Here is a 21,898-nt window from a genome sequence, read left to right on the forward strand (position 1 = left end):
AACAACTAGTGTTCGGAACTCTCCCACCATGGAGATATCAGGCCCTGTTTCAAAGCAAGGACGGGGTCGACCACCCTTAGCAAAAGCCTCCCCGAGACAAATTCTAAAACTAGCATGAGCAAAAAGTCAAAAAGGAACTTAGCAAATGGATCCCCAAAGAAATCACTAATGTAGAAAAGTGGCTTACAGAAGAGTACCTCCGTACCTAGTTCCAGCCGTAAACCAATGCGAAAGGACGAACTGCTCCACAAACTGGCAACCCTTCAGTTCCTATATGTTCAATAGTCCCAGCTATAACGAAGAAAAATGTGGATTTTCACAATCCCCCGCCTCCTCTTCCTTAAAGATATTGAGCTGGAACTGTTGTGGTTTGGGGAATCCCACAACAGGCCGACGACTCCGTGAGACAAACTCCACTATCTCACCTGATGTAATATTCCTCATAGAAACAAAGAACACTGATGAGAATGTCATCTCTTCCCTCAACTAGATGCATTACCCGAATCACTACCTTGTATCACCCCATACTCCTGGGGGAGGAGGCCTTGTTCTCTTATGGAAACAACACATGGATATTGAGATCATGTCTGCCTGCAAAGATTACATTGATACTAGCATTACTGCGGAAGGGAAATCTTTCTTCGCCACCTTTGTGTATGGCGAACCTGATAGAACAAAAAGAAAGGTAGTGTGTAATGAACTTACCGTGCTTGGTATTACTAGAGATAATTCTTGGTTCCTGACTGGTGATTTTAATGACATCATCGACTCATCAGAGAAACAGGGGGGACCAGATAGGCATGAAGGCACTTTTGTTGACATTCGATCCTTCATGTCGGACTGTGATCTCTTTGACCTACGGCACTCGGGCAATTTCCTCTCATGGAGAGGTAAGAGACATGATCACATCATCCACTGTCGGTTGGATAGAGCAATGTCCAATGGGATATGGGCAGAGGAGTTCCCACATAGCCGCAGCGAATACCTTCGTTTTGAAGGCTCTAATCACATACCACTTCTCACTTGCCTAGACCTATCAAAAAAGAAAAAGAAAGGCATGTTTAGATATGACAGGCGTCTAAAAGGGAACCTTGAAGTAAAAGAATTGGTACTTAAGGCTTGGAATTATGATACTTATGAAACAGTGCAAAATAAACTGGCTCGGTGTAGAAGAGAAATCATAACCTGGTCTCGACTGAAACACCAGGATAGTCAGAAGGAGATTGAGTTACTTCGACAACAATTAGAGGAAGCCATGTCCAGCCTAACTCCGACCACTGAGGTAATCTCTACTATTAACCTAAGTCTGCTAAAGGCATATAAAGCGGAGAAAGAATTCTGGAAGAAGACAGCTATGGTTAACTTTGGGAGATAAAAACTCCGGATATTTTCATGCTATAACCAAAGGCAGACATGCTATTAACAAATTTTCAGTGATTGAAGATGAAAATGGGGTTGCAATGCATAAAGAAGAACAAATACTTACGGTTATCACTGAGTATTTCCAAACTGTCTTCACTTCGGAGAGTGGTGATCGTGCAACTATTATCCGGGAGGCAATCGATCCTTGTGTCACACCTAAAACAAACCAAACACTCATCACTATTCCATCTTCAGAAGAAATAAAAATCGCTTGTTTCTCGATCCACACTGATAAAGCCCCTGGCCTTGATGGTTTCTCTGCCAGCTTCTTTCAGTCAAACTGGGACATAGTGGGAGTTAACGTAGTCCTAGAAGTTCAGAGTTTCTTCTTATCCAACAGACTACCTGTGCATAGTAATGAAACTCATATTAGGCTCATACCTAAGATACAAAGTCCCCAGAAAATGGCAGATTATCGACCTATCGTCCTCTGCTCTGTTTTCTACAATTATCAAAGATTATAACAAAGTGACTCCAACCTGTCCTCCAAATGGTGGTTTCGGAAAACCAGTCAGCCTTCATGCCTAAAAGAGCGATAATAGATAATGTGCTAATAACACATGAGAATCTCCACTACCTCAAGACTTCTGGAGCAAAGGTGCGTTGCTACATGGCGGTCAAGACTGACATGAGTAAGGCTTACGACCGACTCGAGTGGGACTGTATCCGCTTGTTTTTGAAAGAATGGGATTCCACCAAACCTGGATTTAGTGGATAATGACTTGTATAACATCGGTCTCCTACTCCTACCTCTTAAATGGATTTGCACAAGGGAAAGTTGAACCATAAAGAGGAATTAGACAGGGAGACCCATTATCACCCTATATTTCATTCTTTGCAGTGAGATCCTATCTGGTTTATGCAACAAGGCTCAACAAGATAAATGCTTACCTGGCATCAGAGCGTCAAAACATAGCCCGTAAGTTAACCATCTCTTGTTTGCAGTTGACACCATGTTTTTCTGCAAATCAGATAAACAGAGTTGCAGAGAGTTAATGACCATTCTCCAGAAGTATGAACGAGCCTCGGGACAAAAGATAAATAAGATTAAATCTGCTGTTACCTTCTCTACAAAGACGTGTGACCAAACTCGAGAGATGGCTATGCAAGTTCTAGGAGTGAGACAAGTTAGTGGCCTTGGGAAATATCTGGGGCTCCCGGAGCTGTTTGGCAGGAAGAAGCGCGATATGTTTAACACCATAGTGGATAAGATAAAGCAACGTTCACGAAGCTGGTCTAATAGGTCACTCTCCACTGCGGGGAAGACTACCATGTTGAAATATGTTCTTGCTTCAATGCCTACTTACGCTATATCCTGCTTTAAGTTACCAGGGTCCCTGTGTAAGCGTATCCAATCGGCCCTTACTCGGTTCTGGTGGGATGAATCTGAAGAGAAAAGGAAAATGTGTTGGTTAGCCTGGTCAAAGATGACAACTCATAAGAAGAATGGAGGGCTAGGATTTCGAGATATATCAGATTTCAACGATGCACTTCTAGCAAAGGTGAGCTGGAGAATATTAACCCAACCGAAGAGTCTTATGGCAAGAATACTGCTTGACAAATACTGTGGTGATGTTTCTTTCCTAGAATGTGAAGTCCCTTCATCAGCCTTCCATGGCTAGAAAGGCATCTGCATTGGCAGAGACTTGATCAAATCCCAGTTAGGGAAAGCAATAGGTTCCGGGACCTCAACCAGTATCTGGTATGATCCATGGATATCATTATCCTCCCCTGTATGCCCAATGGGACCTCCCCCTGAGAACACTTAGTTCCAAACTATGGTAGAGCTCATTTGCACATCCACCAACATTTGGGACCCATAGAGACTAGAATCAATGATCTCGGAGTATAAAGAAGAGATTTTGGCCATCAGACCCAGCAAGCATGGAGCAGAAGATCGATTCGTTTGGCTACCCACAAAATCTGGTGAATATACAGCGAAATCAGGTTACTAGACCTTATCTTTGAAACAGGAGCAACAATCACAGCATGAGGATTCATATCATGATTTTAATTGGGAAAAAGAGATCTGGAGCTTTGTAAAAACCTGTCCTGCGGACCCCACTAGCCCACCGCTAGCTGCCCCAACGGATCTGCAGGTCAATTGGTGGCAACTTGTCCTGTGGGAAGGTTGTTAAAGGGTGGGGACCAGGGTTCGAGGAACGCCTGGCGCACCAATAACCTACTGGTGGATGTGGATTTCCACAGTGATGGGTTAGGATCGATGCCCTGCAGGGCCAGCTTGGAGTCCGTTGGACGGCTAGCGGTGGGCTAGTGGGGTCCACAGACAGTCCGTTGGGGCAGCTAGTGGTGGGCTAGTGGGGTCCACGGGACAGGTTGTCACAAGCTTACCTTGCTTACCAAAAATCAGGTTTTTCCTCTGGAAGATAATGCGAAATGCGATCCCAACTGGTGAAAACTTAGGCAATCGTGGAATTAATCGAACCTCCAAGTGCCCTTTCTGTGGTCAGGAGGAGACGCGACTCCACTTGTTTTTTCATTGTACTTTTGCCATTAACGTCTGGTTGCAGACCCCAACAAAAACCACTTTCGACCCATCGGAGATCAAAAGCTTGGAGTTGGGTCTTAAAGTAACCCGATCACTAACCTGTCTTCCACCTACTGGGCTTGCGAATGGAGCAGTGGGGGCTTGGATCCTGTGGAACATTTGGACATGCCACAATAAGCTTATTTTTGAACAGATTCCCCCGGTAGAAGCTATGACTCAAGCCATTTCACAAACCCGGGAATGGTACCTAAATCAAACCTCAGAGACCTTATTGAAACATACCTGTGCATAGAAACAGCATGCTGAGGATAACCTCGATCTGATTTGATGCTTTACGGATGCGGCCTGGAGGGAGGAATCCCAGGATGCGGGTTTCGGCTGGATCTTCACAGGCCCTCACCAAATTCTGAAAAACCGGCAGTGCCAACTCTCACCATGTCAGATCCCCGCTGATGGCGGAAGCGACAGCAGTGTATTTGGCCTTGCAACATGCCTCCGATCTTGGCTATCGAAAACTTTTGTACGCTTCGGATTTACAACAGCTGATCAAAGCGATTAACTTGGAACTCCAATTGAAGGAGATTTACAAGATTCTACACGATATCCTCCTGTTAGGATCGAGTTTTGAAGAAATCACTTTCACCTTCGTTCCTCGTGAGAGGAACCGACGAGCATATGAGATTGCGAAAAACTCTCTATCTACCCTTGTTTCATTTAATGCTTTAGTCTTAATATCCTTGTACCATCTGGTGTATTTCTCCCGGTTCAACCGGTTTTATCTGTACCAAACATTGAGTAGTTTCGAATTTAATGCAACTTGATTGAAAAAAAAAAATAAAGAAATGTTACTAGGGATGCGTTCCCTAAACCATTTCAACTCGTCGTTTTTAAAAAATGAAATTCTTGGAAAAAATGTGGAAACTCAACATAGTCACGAATATTAGAGTTCTCCATATCATATCCCCATCGTTTTCAACACCATTTTCCACCTTTTTATCAACACCATATTTCACATCTTCGATAACAATATTTTCTAGCGGCTCCAAAGACTCTTGAGGTTGTTCTGCTGATTTCTAGCATGTGTAAAGAGTAACAACACCAACATTTATTCTACCATTAATTCTATCACTTGAAATCAGCTCACCAAATTCACATCAAGTGAACTTTCTTTCTCTACCCTTGAAAGTTAATCCTGTAACGAAAATATTTACTAATCAAAAGATAACTTCTATAGGTAACACACTTCTATGTTGCTCTTCATCCATAGATTGTTAGATAAATTTAAACATTTTCATCATAAAAATATATGATTGTGTCTAAAGTTTCTGTACCAATGAAACATAACTCAATTTCAACATTGTTGTAGATTCATCTATCCTAATCTTTTCGCCTATTTTATTAGCTAACATTGAATATGTTATCTTCTCGTTTGATGATGTCTTAAATGATCTGCAGTACAAGCTAGTCTCTCTTTGAAACCATTGATCCTTGTTTATGGTCTTTAAATATCCCTTATATATTAATAAAGACGGATTTTGTGAAAAAGCTGAGATGTCGTCGTTAAAGAGTTCGAAACCCATTTTTGCGATTTGATCTCATTAGTTAATATTATTTACAACTAGAATTTATACTGGCGCACGTGTGAGATTTTAATTTATTTTTTTATCAATATAAATTGTTGAGCTCAAATATAATCATTTCAACTTTTGAATATAAATCTATATAAACATTAAACTTACTTTACTAAGTGATATACAACGTACATATTGTGAAGATAATATTTTTTATTATATGAATACTTAGGGATGAATGGAGAAGTTCACCCCTAGGGGTGAACCCAAGTATTGTTCATCTATTTGCGTGGGATTTTATTTAAAATTTTTATCAATAAGAATCATTAAATATAAATTTAATTATTTGAAGATTAAAAGATAAATCTATATAGTCGCCGTACATATTTTACTAATCTATATATAACATATATGGTCTAGTGTCGCAATAATGTTTTTCTGGTAAATCAACAATATATTATGTGATAACAAAAAGGACTTAAGAACCTCACTAGAAGAGTAAACAATATTATCGACAATCTTCTGACCTTTTATCCTTAGAAGAGTTCATTCTATATTCATATCCTATGAAAACATCTTTTCAAAAGTTCTAACGTCGAATGTCGGTTGTTGACCTAATTATATAGACTATTTAAACTTATCGATATCCCACATTAAATGCAAATTGATCTAGGGTCAATTAATAACCCAAAGCACACTCAACCACGATCTAGTGGTGTCGTCGTAGCACTTTAGGATCGAATCCACAGAGACCAAGCGATGCACTATGAAACTATATAGATCAAGTATAGCTAAAGCAATAAGAAAGATTGTTTTTCAAGTAACCGATCAAAGACATAAATTAAATAAAAGTTTGTAAAATCAAGAGAAAGTATTGGGCGCAGGGAATCAATTAGGAGCTATGATCACTTATTCAGATGATAAATTGGGAAAGCATTAGAAACCGTTCTTGAACTCAAATCTCGAATGTAAAACTAACCTACTGTCGCAGCATTAGTTATCTATGCAAGGAATTGATAAAACTCTAATCCGTCATTTGAATCTAAACAATCCTAGCAAGCAATAAGTTCAAGTTTGATTATGTTCACAAGGTGCCTCAACTTCAACTGTCGTTGGCTAAGGATCACCTTGCTCACCTATGTTCTTTTCAAGCAATTCAACAACACTTTTGATGCCTAGATGATTTTAACCTAAGATCATAAACTAGGTAGCTAATCTAGTTTAAGCAATAAGAACAACAATAGATGTAGAACTCAATAGATCAATCCCAAATCTAACAACCTAAGTTAAAGAATCATAAAACCCCTTTTTGAAACCCGAAACCCAACAGAGAGACTACTCAGACATCGAACAACAACAATCACAAATCAAATATAAAGAAAACATGTTTGAATTGCAAAGAGAAAATAAAAGGGTTCAGAATTCTTCTCCAAAGGTTATGAAAGGATAAGAGATCTTCTCCCAAAGCTTACAAGTGCTCAAAGGCTGCGTAGAATAAAACTTGTCGTTCTAGAGGTCGAGCCTCGTGCTTAAATAATAAAATAAAACCCTAAAAGTCGGTTTAAAACATAAAAGGAAAAGTTGCTTCGGGGACGGGATTGGTCGATCTCGAGCGAGGATCAGTCGATCTGGAACGTTTTTCTGTTCTCACTCCATCTGCTTACTAGCTCGATCAGTCTTCAACCAATTTAGCTTCAGATACGTATTTTCACCCCCAAAACGCTCAGATTCCTTCCAAAGTCACCTAGAACCTGTAAAGACTCACAAAAGACTAAAAGGACTCCAAAAGCACACTTGGGCCTAATAAAAGACTCAAAACAAACCTTAAAACTATAGTTAAAACCCTATAAAATACAGACACATCAATTCCCCCGGACTTGAATCTTTGCTTGTCCTCAAGCAAGAACAAACAAAAACTCAAGAACAGAGAAAATGTTTGAAAGTGGAAACTCACATATTCTTGGGAACCTCTTTTTTTGCACTCTTCATCAAATCAAATTAAGAACTACTTTTTGTACTCTTCCCATGATTAGGATCAACACTCCCTACTCTGACCTCCACAGCCTCAGAGAACCTTCGGTCTCCCCATCGTTGTCTCTCTACATCAGATTAGTAAAAGGTTGCAGTCTTACCATGGGAGTATCGATCATTGAACTTAATTGACTCCTTCAACCTTTTAATGCCCAAGACCTCCTCATATGTTCCCTTTCCTCTCTCTTTTCTCACTTCCAAAGGATTGATTTCTCCCTAATTTTCTAGGGTATCATTTTATTTTTTTAATCAATCCTTTGTTCTTTTCTTGTGGATAAGTTTCCATGACTTCCGAAAGATGCACAGGTTTACGCACAAGCCTCGGTTCACTTCTTTTATTACCTATATCCTCTTCTTCTTTAACATAAGTCTCTCTTTTTTTTTTTTACTGAGTACTGAAGGGAAGAGAGAGGGGAAGCATACTTTGTGAGGAGATGCATGTCTTGTGAGGCTTGAGAGGAGGAGTCTTGTCTGATGTATACCAAGCCCCAAGGTAAGAAATTAAATCCGGTTAAGTCTTGTCAAAGCTAGAGACAACTTCTGGTTCAACTTAGTGTTCTCCTTGGCGAGTGTCTTTTGGGGAGTGTTGAGACTGCTCATGTTCATTCCAAGCTTCATTCCAAATCAAAGGTACAAAAGTAATCATAAGAGTGTTAGTTCAAAGCAGGATTCCTAAAATTGATCATAGTTTCCCATTTTTTTCTGTTTTTTTTTTAGACTCGGCAAAATGATAAAATGACTCAAAACCAAAAGAAAACAACCAAAGAAAACAACATTAGTAACGTGGAGACATCCCTCCCCCGGACTTACTTCACACCGTCCCGGTGTGAAAGCAAAGCTAAGGAAAAGAATCCTCGGACAATGAAAAGGAAAAATAGAAAAAGTCCTAGAAAAGGAAAAAGAGAAACCTGTGAGGAAGCAGCAATTGGTCAGAACTGACGAGAAGGCGAGGAGGTCGCGGAATGGTCAAAACCGAGAGGCTCAGTGGCTGTGTCCTCGTCATCACTGGCAGCGGTGGGAGCTGATGGTGGTGGTGCAAAACAGGACGGGGCAAGACCCTGAAGCCAAGTAGCCAGACGAGTGAGCAACAGGTTATTCTTCTTCTGGGTGTCGTATATCCATCTCTCAAACTCAGAGTGAGGGGGCTCCTTAGGTGTTGTAGCAAGAAACTGGTTCACATCGAAAGGAGGAAATGGTGGAAGGGAATGAGATGGATGTGAAGATGTAGAGGCAACCGCAGGGAGTGTGCTGCTACGGGATCTGATGGTTGCAGGTTTGCGTTCCCCTGGGAAAAGGACATCATCGATTTTGCAAAGGGCGTCAGCTGGAGGATCAAAGTCGATGTTCTGTACCTTGCGAATCGAAGTGCAGAAAGGCCAAGGGAATCAGCATATAGCGAAGGTGACCAGCGTTGTCTTGAAAGCGGTAGCAGAAATTGTGACGCACCAAAATCTAACTTGTAAACATATACTTGAGGTCAAGCAACTTCCTCTTCGAAGCCTTAGTATGCGGGGGCAAAACGATGCCACAATACTCGATAATAGGAGTTACCAAACTGCCGATGAGAACACTCTTGTTTTTAGCATGAACCATGTTCCTCCGCACCTGCTCAAACTCCTTAGAAAGATAGATAGATAGGTGAATCCGGAGGGTGGAGGAACCTGCGAAGACCATGGAAAAACATCCACAACTCAAGTAGCTGCAATGTGCTAGTCTCAGCCCTAGCATAGATGGTGTTACTCAGGAACTTTGCAGTGACACGAAGGACAGGGTTGCGGATGCGAGATTTTCTAGCTCCACGAGAGACATACTACCCAGCTCCAAACAGTTTCCACATTTCCATCCTACTGTCGAGCTTCTCCATCTTGCAAAGTTTGTTTCTTGGAAAACCAAAGATGTCGCAGAGATCGAACACGGAGATGACATAATGCTTTTTGAGCAAGAAGAAACTGATCGAACAATGCTCAGCCACCGTGTCAGCTCCCTCTGGTAAATCCACTTGTACAGTGGCGAGAAACTCTCGTGCGAGCCGCTCATACAAGTCCCATGCCTTCTCAGCAAAAGTACCAAAACCTATGTTCTTGACCAACTCATCAAAATCTGCTAATACACCCATCCGTTCAAAAAGGTCCCGATCAACAAAACGAGTTAGCTCCAGCTTGCACTGAGTAAGTAACTTCAAACATTTAGTATCCTCATCATTCCAAACTCTTGTTGGTGGTTCCTCGGAAGGAGTGATAGTCTCCTTACCACTTCGGCGTCGTTTAGGCATCCTCTGCAAAAGAGGAAGTAACCAAGATGTGAGAAAAAGCAAGGCAATCGAAAATTCCCTATGCTAATTAACCCATGTTACAAGCCTATGCTAAATTCAAGCCACAGCAGCCTAAATCTAGTTCCAAGAGTCATGTAGGACAGTTAATCTCACTAATTCGCTCATCAATTGGAAAGAAGAGGAGAAAATAGCACAAATATCAAAAAAAAAAAATTGAGAAGTTTAAACCTTGGAATCTCCGAAGATTGAACATAAATCAGGAGAGGAAGGACTTACCTTGTTCGAATGATTGATACAACAATTGGGTTGAACAAAGGATGAAAAATCAAGTGGTAGAAATCCAAAATTGAATCAAAGCAAAGTAGAATTCGAGAGAAGAAGGATATCAGAATTGGGGACGGCGAGGGAGAAAGGAGGAAGAGAAAAAAGAAATTAGGTTTTATGATTGGGAATTTGAACAAGAAACCGGACTTAACCCGGTTGAATTTAAGTCCAAAAACCCGAAATACCAATTCCCTTCCTTTCTCTCTCCTTGCCTCTCTTTTTTTTTTTTTACTACTTCTCTCGAATTTTACTTACCTGGAACGGGGATCAGCCAGTCCAAAATTGGACTGGCTGATCCTGACGACTACGGAACATTCCTTGAAAAGGGATTTGCATCTTCTGCGTTTCGAACCTGTTCCTGAAAATAAAGCTCACTACCAAATGTGATTCTCGAGTGTCTCTGTAAAGGATACAAAATAACAAATTTCCTAAGAAAAGAAAACAAAACCAAAAAGAGAAGGGTAAGCGAACGCAAACCCAGTGGGTTGCCTCCCATTAGCGCTTGTTTAGAGTCTCGAGCCTGACTGTTCTTGCTGCCTAAGCAGCTTGAGGTTCCTCCAGAGGGAAGGAGGTCTCAATCGGATCGTAATCCGCTAGGTACGGCTTAAGACGTTGACCATTGACAGTGAATTCTTTTTCCTCTTGGTCCCGAAGCACAACAGCGCCATATGGCATGACTTCCTTGATTCGAAAAGGTCCGGACCAACGAGAACGCAACTTCCCAGGAAAAATCTTCAGCCTTGAGTTGAAGAGAAGAACCAAATCATTTTTCGCAAAGTCCCTGGAGATAATCTTCTTGTCATGTAAGGCCTTGGTCCTCTCCTTGTATATCTTGGAGTTCTCATAAGCATCCATGCGAATTTCATCAAGCTCATTCAGCTGAATAAGGCGTCTCTCTGCTGTCGTTTTGACGTTGAAGTTCATCTGCTTAGTCGCCCATAAGGAATGATACTCAAACTCGACGGATAAGTGGCATGACTTCCCATAAACCAGCCGGAAAGGGGTAGTGCCGATGGGCGTTTTGTAAGCAGTCCGATACGCCCATAATGCTTCATCGAGCTTCAAGGACCAATCCTTTCTGGTTAAGTTGACTGTCTTCTCTAGGATGCTTTTGATCTTACGATTAGAAATCTCGACCTGCCCACTAGTTTGCGAATGGTAAGGGGTAGCAACCTTGTGTTGCACGCCATGTTTTCTCAAAAGGTTTGCAAAGAGCTTGTTGATAAAGTGAGTTCCCCCATCGCTTATGACCACCCTAGGAACACCAAACCGTGGAAATATTATGTGCTTGAACATCTTGAGGACCACCTTCGAATCATTGGTAGGACTTGCTACAACCTCAACCCATTTGAAAATGTAATTCACTGCCACAAGTATGTAGAGATTCCCATAAGAAGGTGGGAAAGACCCCATGAAGTCGATTCTCCAACAGTCAAACACCTCGATCTCTAAAATAAAGTTTTGTGGCATCTCGTTCCGCTTGCTTATGTTCCCACGTCGCTGGCAAGAATCGCATCGGGAGACAAAATCGTGTGCATCTCAAAATAAGGTGGGCCACCAGAGGCCTGCTTGGAGCACTTTGTCGTGTTTTTGAAAGTAGCATAGTGTCCCGCATAGTTAGAACCGTGACAGTGAAAAAGTATGCCTTGCACTTCTGATTCTGGAACACATCTTCTGTACAGACCATCAGCACAATGCTTGCAAATAAAAGGTTCATCCCAGAAGTAGTGTCGCACATCTCGTAGGAACTTCTTCTTAGCATATCCAGTGAAATTCGGAGGCACTTCTGCAGCACACAAGTAGTTTGCGATATCGGCTTACCATGCTGAATCGTTACCTATCTGTTGAAGAACCTTGGCATCGGCCTTCTCTTTATAGCAATCCATGAAAGCTGCAACCACATATACATTCTCCTCAGGTAGTCTGTCATCTATGGGGATCTCTTCATCGACTCTCAGCCTAGAAAGATGGTCTGCCACGCCATTCTTGACCCCTTTCTTGTCCCGTATCTCTAGATCAAATTCTTGCAAAAGCAAAATCCACCGTAACAGCCTTGGTTTAGCATCCTTTTTCGTTAACAAGTATCGTAATGCAGCGTGATCTGTGTGCACAATGACCTTGGAACCGGCCAGGTACGATATGAATTTTTCAAACGCAAAGACTATGGCGAGTAGTTCTTTTTCTGTTGTGGCGTACTTGGTTTGTGTCCCATCGAGTGTCCTGCTAGCGTAGTAAACAACATGTAACTTACCATCCTTGCGTTTTCCCAGAACTGCTCCAACAGCAAAATCACTTGCATCGCACATAACTTCGAATGGCAGGTCCCAATCGGGTGGCTGAACTATTGGAGCCGATATCAGGGCTTACTTGATCGTTAGGAAAGCTTCCAAACAGTCTGCAGTAAATTCAAAGGAGATGTCCTTGCATAGCAAGTGGGTGAGTGGTCTAGCTATCTTGGAGAAATATTTTATAAATCTTCGATAAAATCCAGCATGACCAAGGAAACTGCGTATATCTTTCACAGTTTTTGGAGGTTGTAGACTGGACATCACCTCTATCTTGGCTTTTTCGACTTCTATCCCTTTCTCAGAAATTCAATGGCCAAGGACAATCCCATTGGTGACCATGAAATGGCATTTCTCCCAATTCAGAACAAGGTGTTTATCCACACAACGTTGAAGAACCTTGCACAAGTTAGACAGACAGGAAGAGAAGGATGAGCCATACACCGAAAAATCATCCATAAACACCTCCATAATATCCTCAATCAAGTCGGAGAACACCAACGTCATGCAGCGCTGCAAAGTGGCTGGGGCATTGCATAATCCAAAAGGCATATGTCGGTAAGCGAATGTGCCATAGGGACAAGTGAAGGTGGTCTTCTCCTGATCGTCCGGGTGAATCGGAATTTGAAAGAAGCCGGAATAAGCATCCAGGAAGCAGTAGTAAGGGTGGTTTGCTAAACGCTCAAGCATTTGGTCAATGAATGGAAGAGGGAAGTGGTCCTTCCTGGTTGCTGCATTGAGCTTGCGGTAGTCGATGCACATACGATGCCCTGTTACCGTCCTGGTGGGGATCAACTCATTCTTCTCATTTGCGACTACTGTCACTCCTCCTTTCTTTGGCACTACATGGACTGGGCTCACCCAAGTGCTGTCAGAGATTGGAAAAATAACTCCAGCTCCCAATAGTTTAAGGATCTCCTTCTTCACCACTTCCTTGAGGTTCGGATTTAGCCTCCTTTGGTGTTCGATGGACGAATTAGACGGGTCTTCAAGGTGAATCCGATGTGAGCATAACTCCGGTGATATACCTGAAATGTCATCTAAGGAATAGCCCAAAGCCTTCCAATATTTTCTTAACTCACAGAGCAAGAGTGCGGTCTCAACATTGTTCAGGTTAGAATTGATGATAACAGGATATGTGGAGCTAGGTCCAAGATAAGTGTACCTTAGCCCTTCAGGGAGTGGTTTTAGGTCCAAATTTTGAGCCTTGAGTTCGCTCCAGTCCTCCTGATTCGACTTGGTCCCAGAGCAGGTTTCGGGATTGGTTGATCTATCGCCTAGAATGGTCAATCCATCGCCCTTATCGGTTGTTTCCACAAGAGGAGTTGGATCAGTCAGTCCAGTTTCTGGATCAGTCAGTCCAGTTTGCAGATTGATGAATAGGACTTCGTGTTTTAGAACTGCTGCAGCATCGAGTGTTCTGGCCAAGTTCTCAGTCTCCTCAGACAGATATCCCAGCTCTGGTTCCTTCTTTGTCAATGCGACAGCCAGATGATCACTTGTACACACTTCATCATAGATCTCATCAGCTATCTCGCCTATTGTATCAACCCAGAAGGTTTGACCATCGATTGTAGGCTTTTTAGCTGCTTTCTCCAGGTTGAATCTCAAAACTAAATCATCCATGTGCAAATCAATCTTTCCTTCTCGGACGTTTATCATTGCACCAGCCATGGCCAAGAAGGGTCTTCCAAGTAAAATGGGTTCCTGGGATTCCTCATCAAGTTTCAAAACAATGAAGTCAATGGGTATGTAGCAGTTCCCAATCTGCACTGGTAGGTTCTTCAATACTCCCTCTGGACGTCGAGTGGAGCGATCAGCAAGGACGAGGGTGACTTGGGTCGGCTTGAAGGTGTAGAGACCAAGTCGCGTTGCAACGCTGAGTGGCATAAGGCTCACACTTGCTCCTAGATCGCAGAAACATTTGTTGAATTTGAGATCTCCTATCGTGCAAGGCAGAGTAAACGGTACTCGATCTCCACATTTTTCTGGCATTCGATTTTGGAGCATTGAACTGCATTCTTGAGTGAGATAAATCACTCCTTTCTCCAGACTGAGCTTGTCGGTGAGAATCTCTTTCATGTACTTTTTGAGAGATGGAACCATCCTCACTTCTTCGATGAAAGGGAGTCTAACCTGAAGCTCTCCTACCACTGATTTCAGCTTCTCATATTCTCGCTCCTGTATCTTGGTCTTGCGGCGAGTAGGAAAAGGCAGTCTGGGTGCATAAGGTTGTTGGGGTCCGCTGGGCTACTCTCCTTGAGGAGTAGTTGAACCAGGTATAACAACATCATCAGAAGTGTGTTTAAGAACTTCATCGGGGTTGTTTCCCTAATTTTGTGTTTTGGATTGGCCAGTCCTGCCATTGGATCGGTCATTCCCTTCTTTTTCTTGTGGTTCCATAAGCTCCCTGCCGCTTCGAAAGGTGATGACATTCACATATTCCTTTGGATTAGCCTTGTTTTTCCCTGAAAGTGTCCCTGGAGGTGCCTTGACTCTAGCTGCAGACTGTGCCACTTGGTTCTCCAACACTCTCATGTGAGAGTTTAACGATTCGATTCTCCCATTCAGCACAGAATACATGCTGTCGATCTTGACATTCACTCTCATGCGGTGCATTTGCTTGATAACCCTGTGAGAAGTTGCTGACTTGAGGTTTCTGCTGAAAATGCGATCCTCCAAAGCATGTTCCGTTGTTCTGGAAGCCCTGTGCAAAATTGCTCTGCTGAGGTTGCGGTGGATAGACTTGATCCTGGGGATTCTCGACATTGTTGCTCCTATAGGACAGATTAGGATGATTCCTAAAATTCTGGTTAAAACCTCGATTTTGAAAATTTTCTTGTCCTCCTATATAGTTCACCTCTTCCGCACCCTCTTGGTATGTCTCAGCTCCGAAGTCTGCATATCCCCCAGCCTGTTCCTCGCACAAGTTAACACTTTGGTGATCCCTTTTCAGTAGGAGATTTACCTTGGCTGTGAGATCCTTAATAGCATCAGTCTCAATAGTATTGACCCGAACCGTACGGTCATAGTATGTGTCGTGATTGCTATTGCTGGCTGCAAGGTTTTCTATCAGTGCATTGGCTTCGTTTGCGGTGTTGGAGGAGAAATCTCCTTTGCTGGCTGTGTCTAATGCCATCTGGTACTTATGTTCGATGCCCCCATAGAAGATGTCACCAGGTTTTCTTGGGTGTAACCATGGTGAGGACAGTCTCGAAGATACTCCTTGAACATTTCCCATGCTTCACAAAATGACTACATGCCTCCTTGTGAGAATGTAGTGAACTTGCTTCACAGTTTGGCTGAGCGTGACTTGGTGTAGAAGTGATTCAGGAAAGCTGCTCTACATTGTGCCCAAGTGGTGAGTGATCCAGCATCCAACAGGTTCAGCCATCTAAGTGCCTTATCCGCCAAAGAGAACTAGAACAGAGTCAGCATTAGATAGTCGTAGGGGGACACCATTGACCTCGTCGTACTGGTCAGCCTTTCAAAACCCTCAATGTGATCTAGAGGACTCTCCGATGGTAACCCGTGGAACACGCGGTTCTAAACCAGATTGATTAGACTATGCTTAGTCTCATAGTCTTGCCTTGCAGGAGCGACAGGTTGAATCGCAGATCGATTCGCAAACAGCCTATTGATATAGGGTCAATTAATAACCCAAAGCACACTCAACCACGATCTAGTGGTGTCGTCGTAGCACTTTAGGGTTGAATCCACAGAGACCAAGCGATGCGCTATGAAACTATATAGATCAAGTATAGCTAAAGCAATAAGAAAGATTGTTTTCAAGTAACCGATCAAAGACATAAATTAAATAAAAGTTTGTAAAATCAAGAGAAAGTATTGGGCGCAGGGAATCAATTAGGAGCTATGATCACTTATTCATATGATAAATTGGGAAAGCATTAGACACCGTTCTTGAACTCAAATCTCGAATGTAAAACTAACCTATTGTCGCAGCATTAGTTATCTATGCAAGGAATTGATAAAACTCTAAACCATCGTTTGAATCTAAACAATCCTAGCAAGCAATAAGTTCAAGTTTGATTATGTTCACAAGGTGCCTCAACTTCAACTGTCGCTGGCTAAGGATCACCTTGCTCACCTATGTTCTTTTCAAGCAATTCAACAACACTTTTGATGCCTAGATGAATTTAACCTAAGATCATAAACTAGGTAGCTAATCTAGTTTAAGCAATAAGAACAACAATAGATGAAGAACTCAATAGATCAATCCCAAATCTAACAACCTAAGTTAAAGAATCATATAACCCCTTTTTGAAACCCGAAACCCAACAGAGAGACTACTCAGACATCGAACAACAGCAATCAGAAATCAAATATGAAGAAAACATGTTTGAATTGCAAAGAGAAAATAAAAGGGTTCAGAATTCTTCTCCAAAGGTTTTGAAAGGATAAGAGATCTTCTCCCAAAGCTTACAAGTGCTCAAAGGCTGCGTAGAATAAAACTTGTCTTTCTAGAGGTCGAGCCTCGTGCTTAAATAATAAAATAAAACCCTAAAAGTCGGTTTAAAACATAAAAGGAAAAGTTGCGTCGGGGACGGGATTGGTTGATCTCGAGCGAGGATCAATCGATCTGGAACGTTTTTCTGTTCTCACTCCATCTGCTTACTAGCTCGATCAGTCTTCAACCAATTTAGCTTCAGATGCGTATTTTCACCCCCAAAACGCTCAGATTCCTTCCAAAGTCACCTAGAACCTGTAAAGACTCACAAAAGACTAAAAGGAATCCAAAAGCACACTTAGACCTAATAAAAGACTCAAAACAAACCTAAAAACTATAGTTATAACCCTATAAAATGCAGACACATCATAAATACACAAAGTTTCATGAACAGTTTTAGTGCTATGTCACTACAGTGGGGTTGTCCAAGTGCATCATATGCCATAATAGAATTTCCGATCAAGTCAAGGATGTCTAAATGGTGAAACTTTTAAACCCGATGACGAATATCCGTTTACTAATCCAAGTTACATATTTTTCTAAAATCTCATACGTTATTTTCGTATGTTAATTTTGTGATGCAACCTCAGCTTCATCGTCTCAAAAAAACATAGTGTACTTTTTATATGTTGCTTTGGCCATTATTTTGGGTTAAAATCATTTGAAAAAATTGATGAAGTCTCAAGTTTGTTTTAAAATCATTTTGTTTTTTTAGATAGGATTATTTTTTCAAAATTCTTTTTCATAGTTTTCCTAAAAAAGTGTGACTCTTACAATATCTTCGTTTTAGATTAAATTTTTTTAAGTTGAGTTAAGTAATTATTTTTTTATTTTTTATAAGTGAAATTTAATAATAAATCTTTGTAGTATATGTTTATTAGAAACTAATGTTTCACTTCAACTTTGTTTTTCTGTTTAAATTTTTATAAATACAATTACATAAATTGTTTTTTTACTCCACCATGCATTAAAATCTAATGTTTCGTTATTATTATTTTCCAGATTAAATAATACCCACCTCTTTTCTAACATACTTTATAAATATTTCAAAAGTAACATATAAAATCTAATGTCTAATCTAATCAGTCAAAATACCCATATCTTTACATGAAAATACCAAAATACATTCTTAAAATACAAAAACATAATTACATTTTGAATGTATATTATTATTTTTAGTATTGTATATATAACTATATCTTAGTGTTTTAGTATTGTATATTATGTAATATAAATTGCTGTGTAAAACATTTTAATAAAACAGGAGAAATTAAAAAATGAATTCAGTTATAATATATTGTTACGTCAGCATGATTTCATTTTTATATTGCATTTTTGTTGTTAATTGGGGATATTTATATATTGTTAAATACTTAAAAATTATTGAAATTTTCATTTTTGTAAACAATAATGTGAAACATAAAAAATATGAATTTGATTTCTAAAAACACAAAAATTCATATTGTCATAAATGGTCACAACAAAGATGCAATATAAAAATGAAAATCATGCTTCATCGAATATGGTCCATCGAATGCCCAATGTTGAGTCACTATTTTTGTAAGAAACCAAAAGCAGAAACACAATTAACATGGAAAAACTCATACCCAACCTCAATGAAAACATCTCTGGAACGAGACAAACCGCTAGATCTGGTTAGAACAAAATGGACTTGGACTTAGTCAACTAGATCTGATTCATCAAAAAACATATTTGGATCAAATGCATGACATGGCTGAAAAATGGTGTGGATGAAGAAACGGTCTATAGTAGGGTTGTTCTCCATTATATGTCATCGCCGGAAGAGACATGAGTGATATAAAAATTAAAAGATGAAAGGTTTGAGGATTTCAATGAAAACGTTAGAAAGAAAAATAGAGGAAAAAAATCCAAGTTCTGTCGCTGAAGTGAGAGAGAGAGAGAGATGAAAGAAAAAGATGAAAAGTAAATTTTAGGTTTTGTAAAAGAAATGATTAAATATTTGTTTTTTTTAATTGTTGTGTTAAAGAATTGCTGGAGGATATAATTGTCTTTAAGCATAGAAAGTGTGGCAGGCGGGAAAATGATTTAGAGAAAATGACATTTGTTAAAAACATTGGTATTGTACATGGCATAATTGATAAATTCTCTTTCAAATACAACACCGATAACATTCTATAGATCGGCTTTGTTCATTTTATGAACGATGCGTCAGCGATCAGCAATGAAAAATTAAACATTAACAATAACAGAAAAACCGGTTAAGGAATAGAGAAAGTGTCGCTGCGACTATTTTTAGAGGAGATGTTGGTGTTGTTGGTGTCGCTAGGAAAAATGGCGATCGTTTTTATAGTCGCTGCGACTACATTTAAAGGTGATGCCGGTGTCTTCTGTGTTACTCCCCACATATTTAACACTCAAATTAGTTATTATTTTGAATCGCTGATCGCTAATCCAACGATTACAAAACGGATGTTGAAACGACCGACCTTTTTTTTTAATAATAAATAATAAATATAATATAATAAAATAAACTACAGCTAGTGGTCCCATACCCACTAGCCACCTAACCACTAACACATTCAACAGCGGAATAACATAATCAATATCCAATAATAAACCAGTAATAACCAATAACAAACCAATATTATAGCAAAGGCAATATCCCAATACCAAACAACAAGAAACAAGGAACCAGCAACCTAGCAATGTTTCTAATGACCCAACTCTAGCAACCTAGCAATGCCAGACAACATCCAATCGAGTCCCTAGAACATCCTCCTCTTCATTGCCTTGATTCCACGATCACACTTTGCCTTTACCTGCACCACAAACACAAATTGAGATGCATGAGTATTTGATAAACACTCAGTGAGGCAATCCTCGCATCTACTGGGCTATACACACAAGCAATAAGATCTCTACATGCCACAAACAACAATCAATAAAACAAACCAGGCATTATACAAAGCACATAGCAATCCGTCGTAGCTGAAAGAAGGGTGTCGACCGACACCAGATGGTGTCGATCGACACTGACAATCTGGTGTCGACCGACACCCTGCCCGACACTCCCGAAAACCCTAGTTTGTGTCGACCGACACCTCCACATGGCATCAATCAACACTCGCCAAAGTCTCGAGCCGTCCTCGCATTGGTGTCGACCGACACCCCAACTGGTGTCGACCGACACCGTTGCCAAGCAGCGATTTCCTTCGATCAAAAACTCTGAATCTCGCCTCCAATCTTCTCCAATCCGCTCCTTGCACTCCCAGAGGCCAAACCCAACCAAAACAGCGACGAAATACCATAGAGAACTCAAAGAAACAACCACATAAGCACCAAATCACATAAAATCTAGAGATCTTAGCTTAGATAAGCCATGGTAATGCACTCACCTCTTTCAAGAAGATTCTGACCAACAAGAACGAATTCCCTCACTCCTAGCAAGCTTCTAACACCTTCCCAGCCTTAGATCTCCCAAGAACAGCAAGGAATCTCTCAATCTCTTCCCAAAAGCTCAAGAACACTTTTCTCTCTTTCTTTTTCTCTAAAAGCGGCCAAATAACACAAAAACACGACCCTAGGTCGTTTCCCCCTTTTACAACCCGATTTAGGGATTCCCTAAACCAACCACGCAAACCGGACAATTAAAATTGAACCGACCAAACCGGTCACAGCTGGTGTCGATCGATGCCTCACTAGAAGGTGTCGATGGACACCCTTACCAAATTACCAAAAATTGGTTTGCGGGTGTTACAATTCTCCCCCACCAAACTAGATTCGTCCTCGAATCTCGAACACCCATCAGCCAAGGACTCCCGTGCAACCGTCTCCACGGCCCGCACTCCTCTGACCGATCTACAGAAGGCCACCTCTAGGCGATAGACTCACGCTCCAGGCGTCATTTGCTCTTGACGTTTTGGACTTTCCTTTACTCATAGGCCTAAACCTTGAGTTTTTATTGGCTCCTCATCAGACCTAAGTCTGCATGCCAAATGTTGGCTCCTCATCAGGCCGAAGCCCGCATGCCATAATATATAAGGAAAAGTCCAAACTCGTCTCTCGGGTTGCCACCCTACAGCGCGCCCCCGGATCGTCATCCGAAGTCGATATACCAACCATACTCCCGAGCCACAAAGTCTCTGAATATGGCAGTACTAGGAGAACCTAAGTCCCCCAAGAGTCGCGAGCAAACGATTCTGAACACGTCTGAGTCCTATCCCTATCCAGGTTTCCTTCCCGTGGTTCGCGTAGAAACATCTCAATGTCCTACCAACCACATATTCCCTCACTGGAATACCTCATGACCACACAAGGATCATATACACACCACAAGGGCCACCACAAAGGCCAAAAAAATGTCCTAAAGAGGACCGCCACCAAGGCCAAACAAATGTCCTAAAGAGGACCGCCACTAAGGCCAATTAAATGTCCAAAAGAGGACCGCCACCAAGGCACTCTGGCTAAACAGCCCGCCACAAAGGCCATCTGTCCCGAAGGACCGTCACAAAGACCATATGTCCCGAAGGACCGTCACAAAGACACTCTGGCTAAACAGCCCACCACAAAGGCCATCTGTCCCGAAGGACCGTCACAAAGACACTCTGGCTAAACAGCCCGCCACAAAGGCCAAACAAATGTCCTAAAAAGGACCGCCACCAAGGCCACACAAATGTCCTAAAGAGGACCGTCACAAAGACACTCTGGCTAAAAAGTCCGTCACAAAGACCACACTTTGTCTAAAAAGACCGCCACACACGGGCACACTGACTCAAAAGTCCTCCACTAAGGCCACACACAAGCCCCCTTTAAGGCTCTCCACCACTAAAATGGACAAATTCTAACGCCCATAAAACTTTCCATATTTAGCACTTTCCATTTTTGGAAACTTTCCACATTTGGAAACTTCTCCTCCAGGAAACTTTCCTACGCACTCCGCCTCACGGAAACTTTGTACCCCAACACCACCTCATCTTGTTGCTGAGTCGCACAACCAACCACCCCAAGCGACCGAGTAACAAGAGAGATGGGCTG

General features: G+C 41.4%; 2 protein-coding genes and 1 non-coding gene across 3 annotated transcripts; all 3 read left to right on the plus strand.

The window, feature by feature from the left end:
- Window positions 1-490: 490 nt before the first annotated feature.
- LOC147948344 (uncharacterized) lies at window positions 491-1,886 on the plus strand. The gene is made up of 2 exons (XM_087466428.1): window positions 491-1,282; window positions 1,326-1,886. The coding sequence occupies exons 1-2, from the start codon at window positions 491-493 to the stop codon at window positions 1,884-1,886; spliced, it is 1,353 nt and encodes a 450-aa protein (XP_087322554.1).
- A 1,371-nt stretch (window positions 1,887-3,257) lies between these two features.
- LOC147948345 (uncharacterized) lies at window positions 3,258-4,730 on the plus strand. Its single transcript, XM_087466441.1, has 4 exons — window positions 3,258-3,369; window positions 3,742-4,174; window positions 4,353-4,541; window positions 4,658-4,730. Exons 1-4 carry the CDS (start codon window positions 3,258-3,260, stop codon window positions 4,728-4,730), a joined length of 807 nt encoding a protein of 268 aa, XP_087322567.1.
- A 10,877-nt stretch (window positions 4,731-15,607) lies between these two features.
- On the plus strand, window positions 15,608-15,714 carry LOC147948346 (small nucleolar RNA R71). Its single transcript, XR_015586238.1, has one exon. It is a non-coding gene; the product is annotated as a small nucleolar RNA R71 (small nucleolar RNA).
- Window positions 15,715-21,898: the final 6,184 nt, after the last annotated feature.

The sequence above is a fragment of the Camelina sativa genome, chromosome 2 (assembly GCF_030686135.1).
Source record: "Camelina sativa cultivar CO46 ecotype springtype chromosome 2, ASM3068613v1".
Classification (NCBI taxonomy): domain Eukaryota; kingdom Viridiplantae; phylum Streptophyta; class Magnoliopsida; order Brassicales; family Brassicaceae; genus Camelina; species Camelina sativa.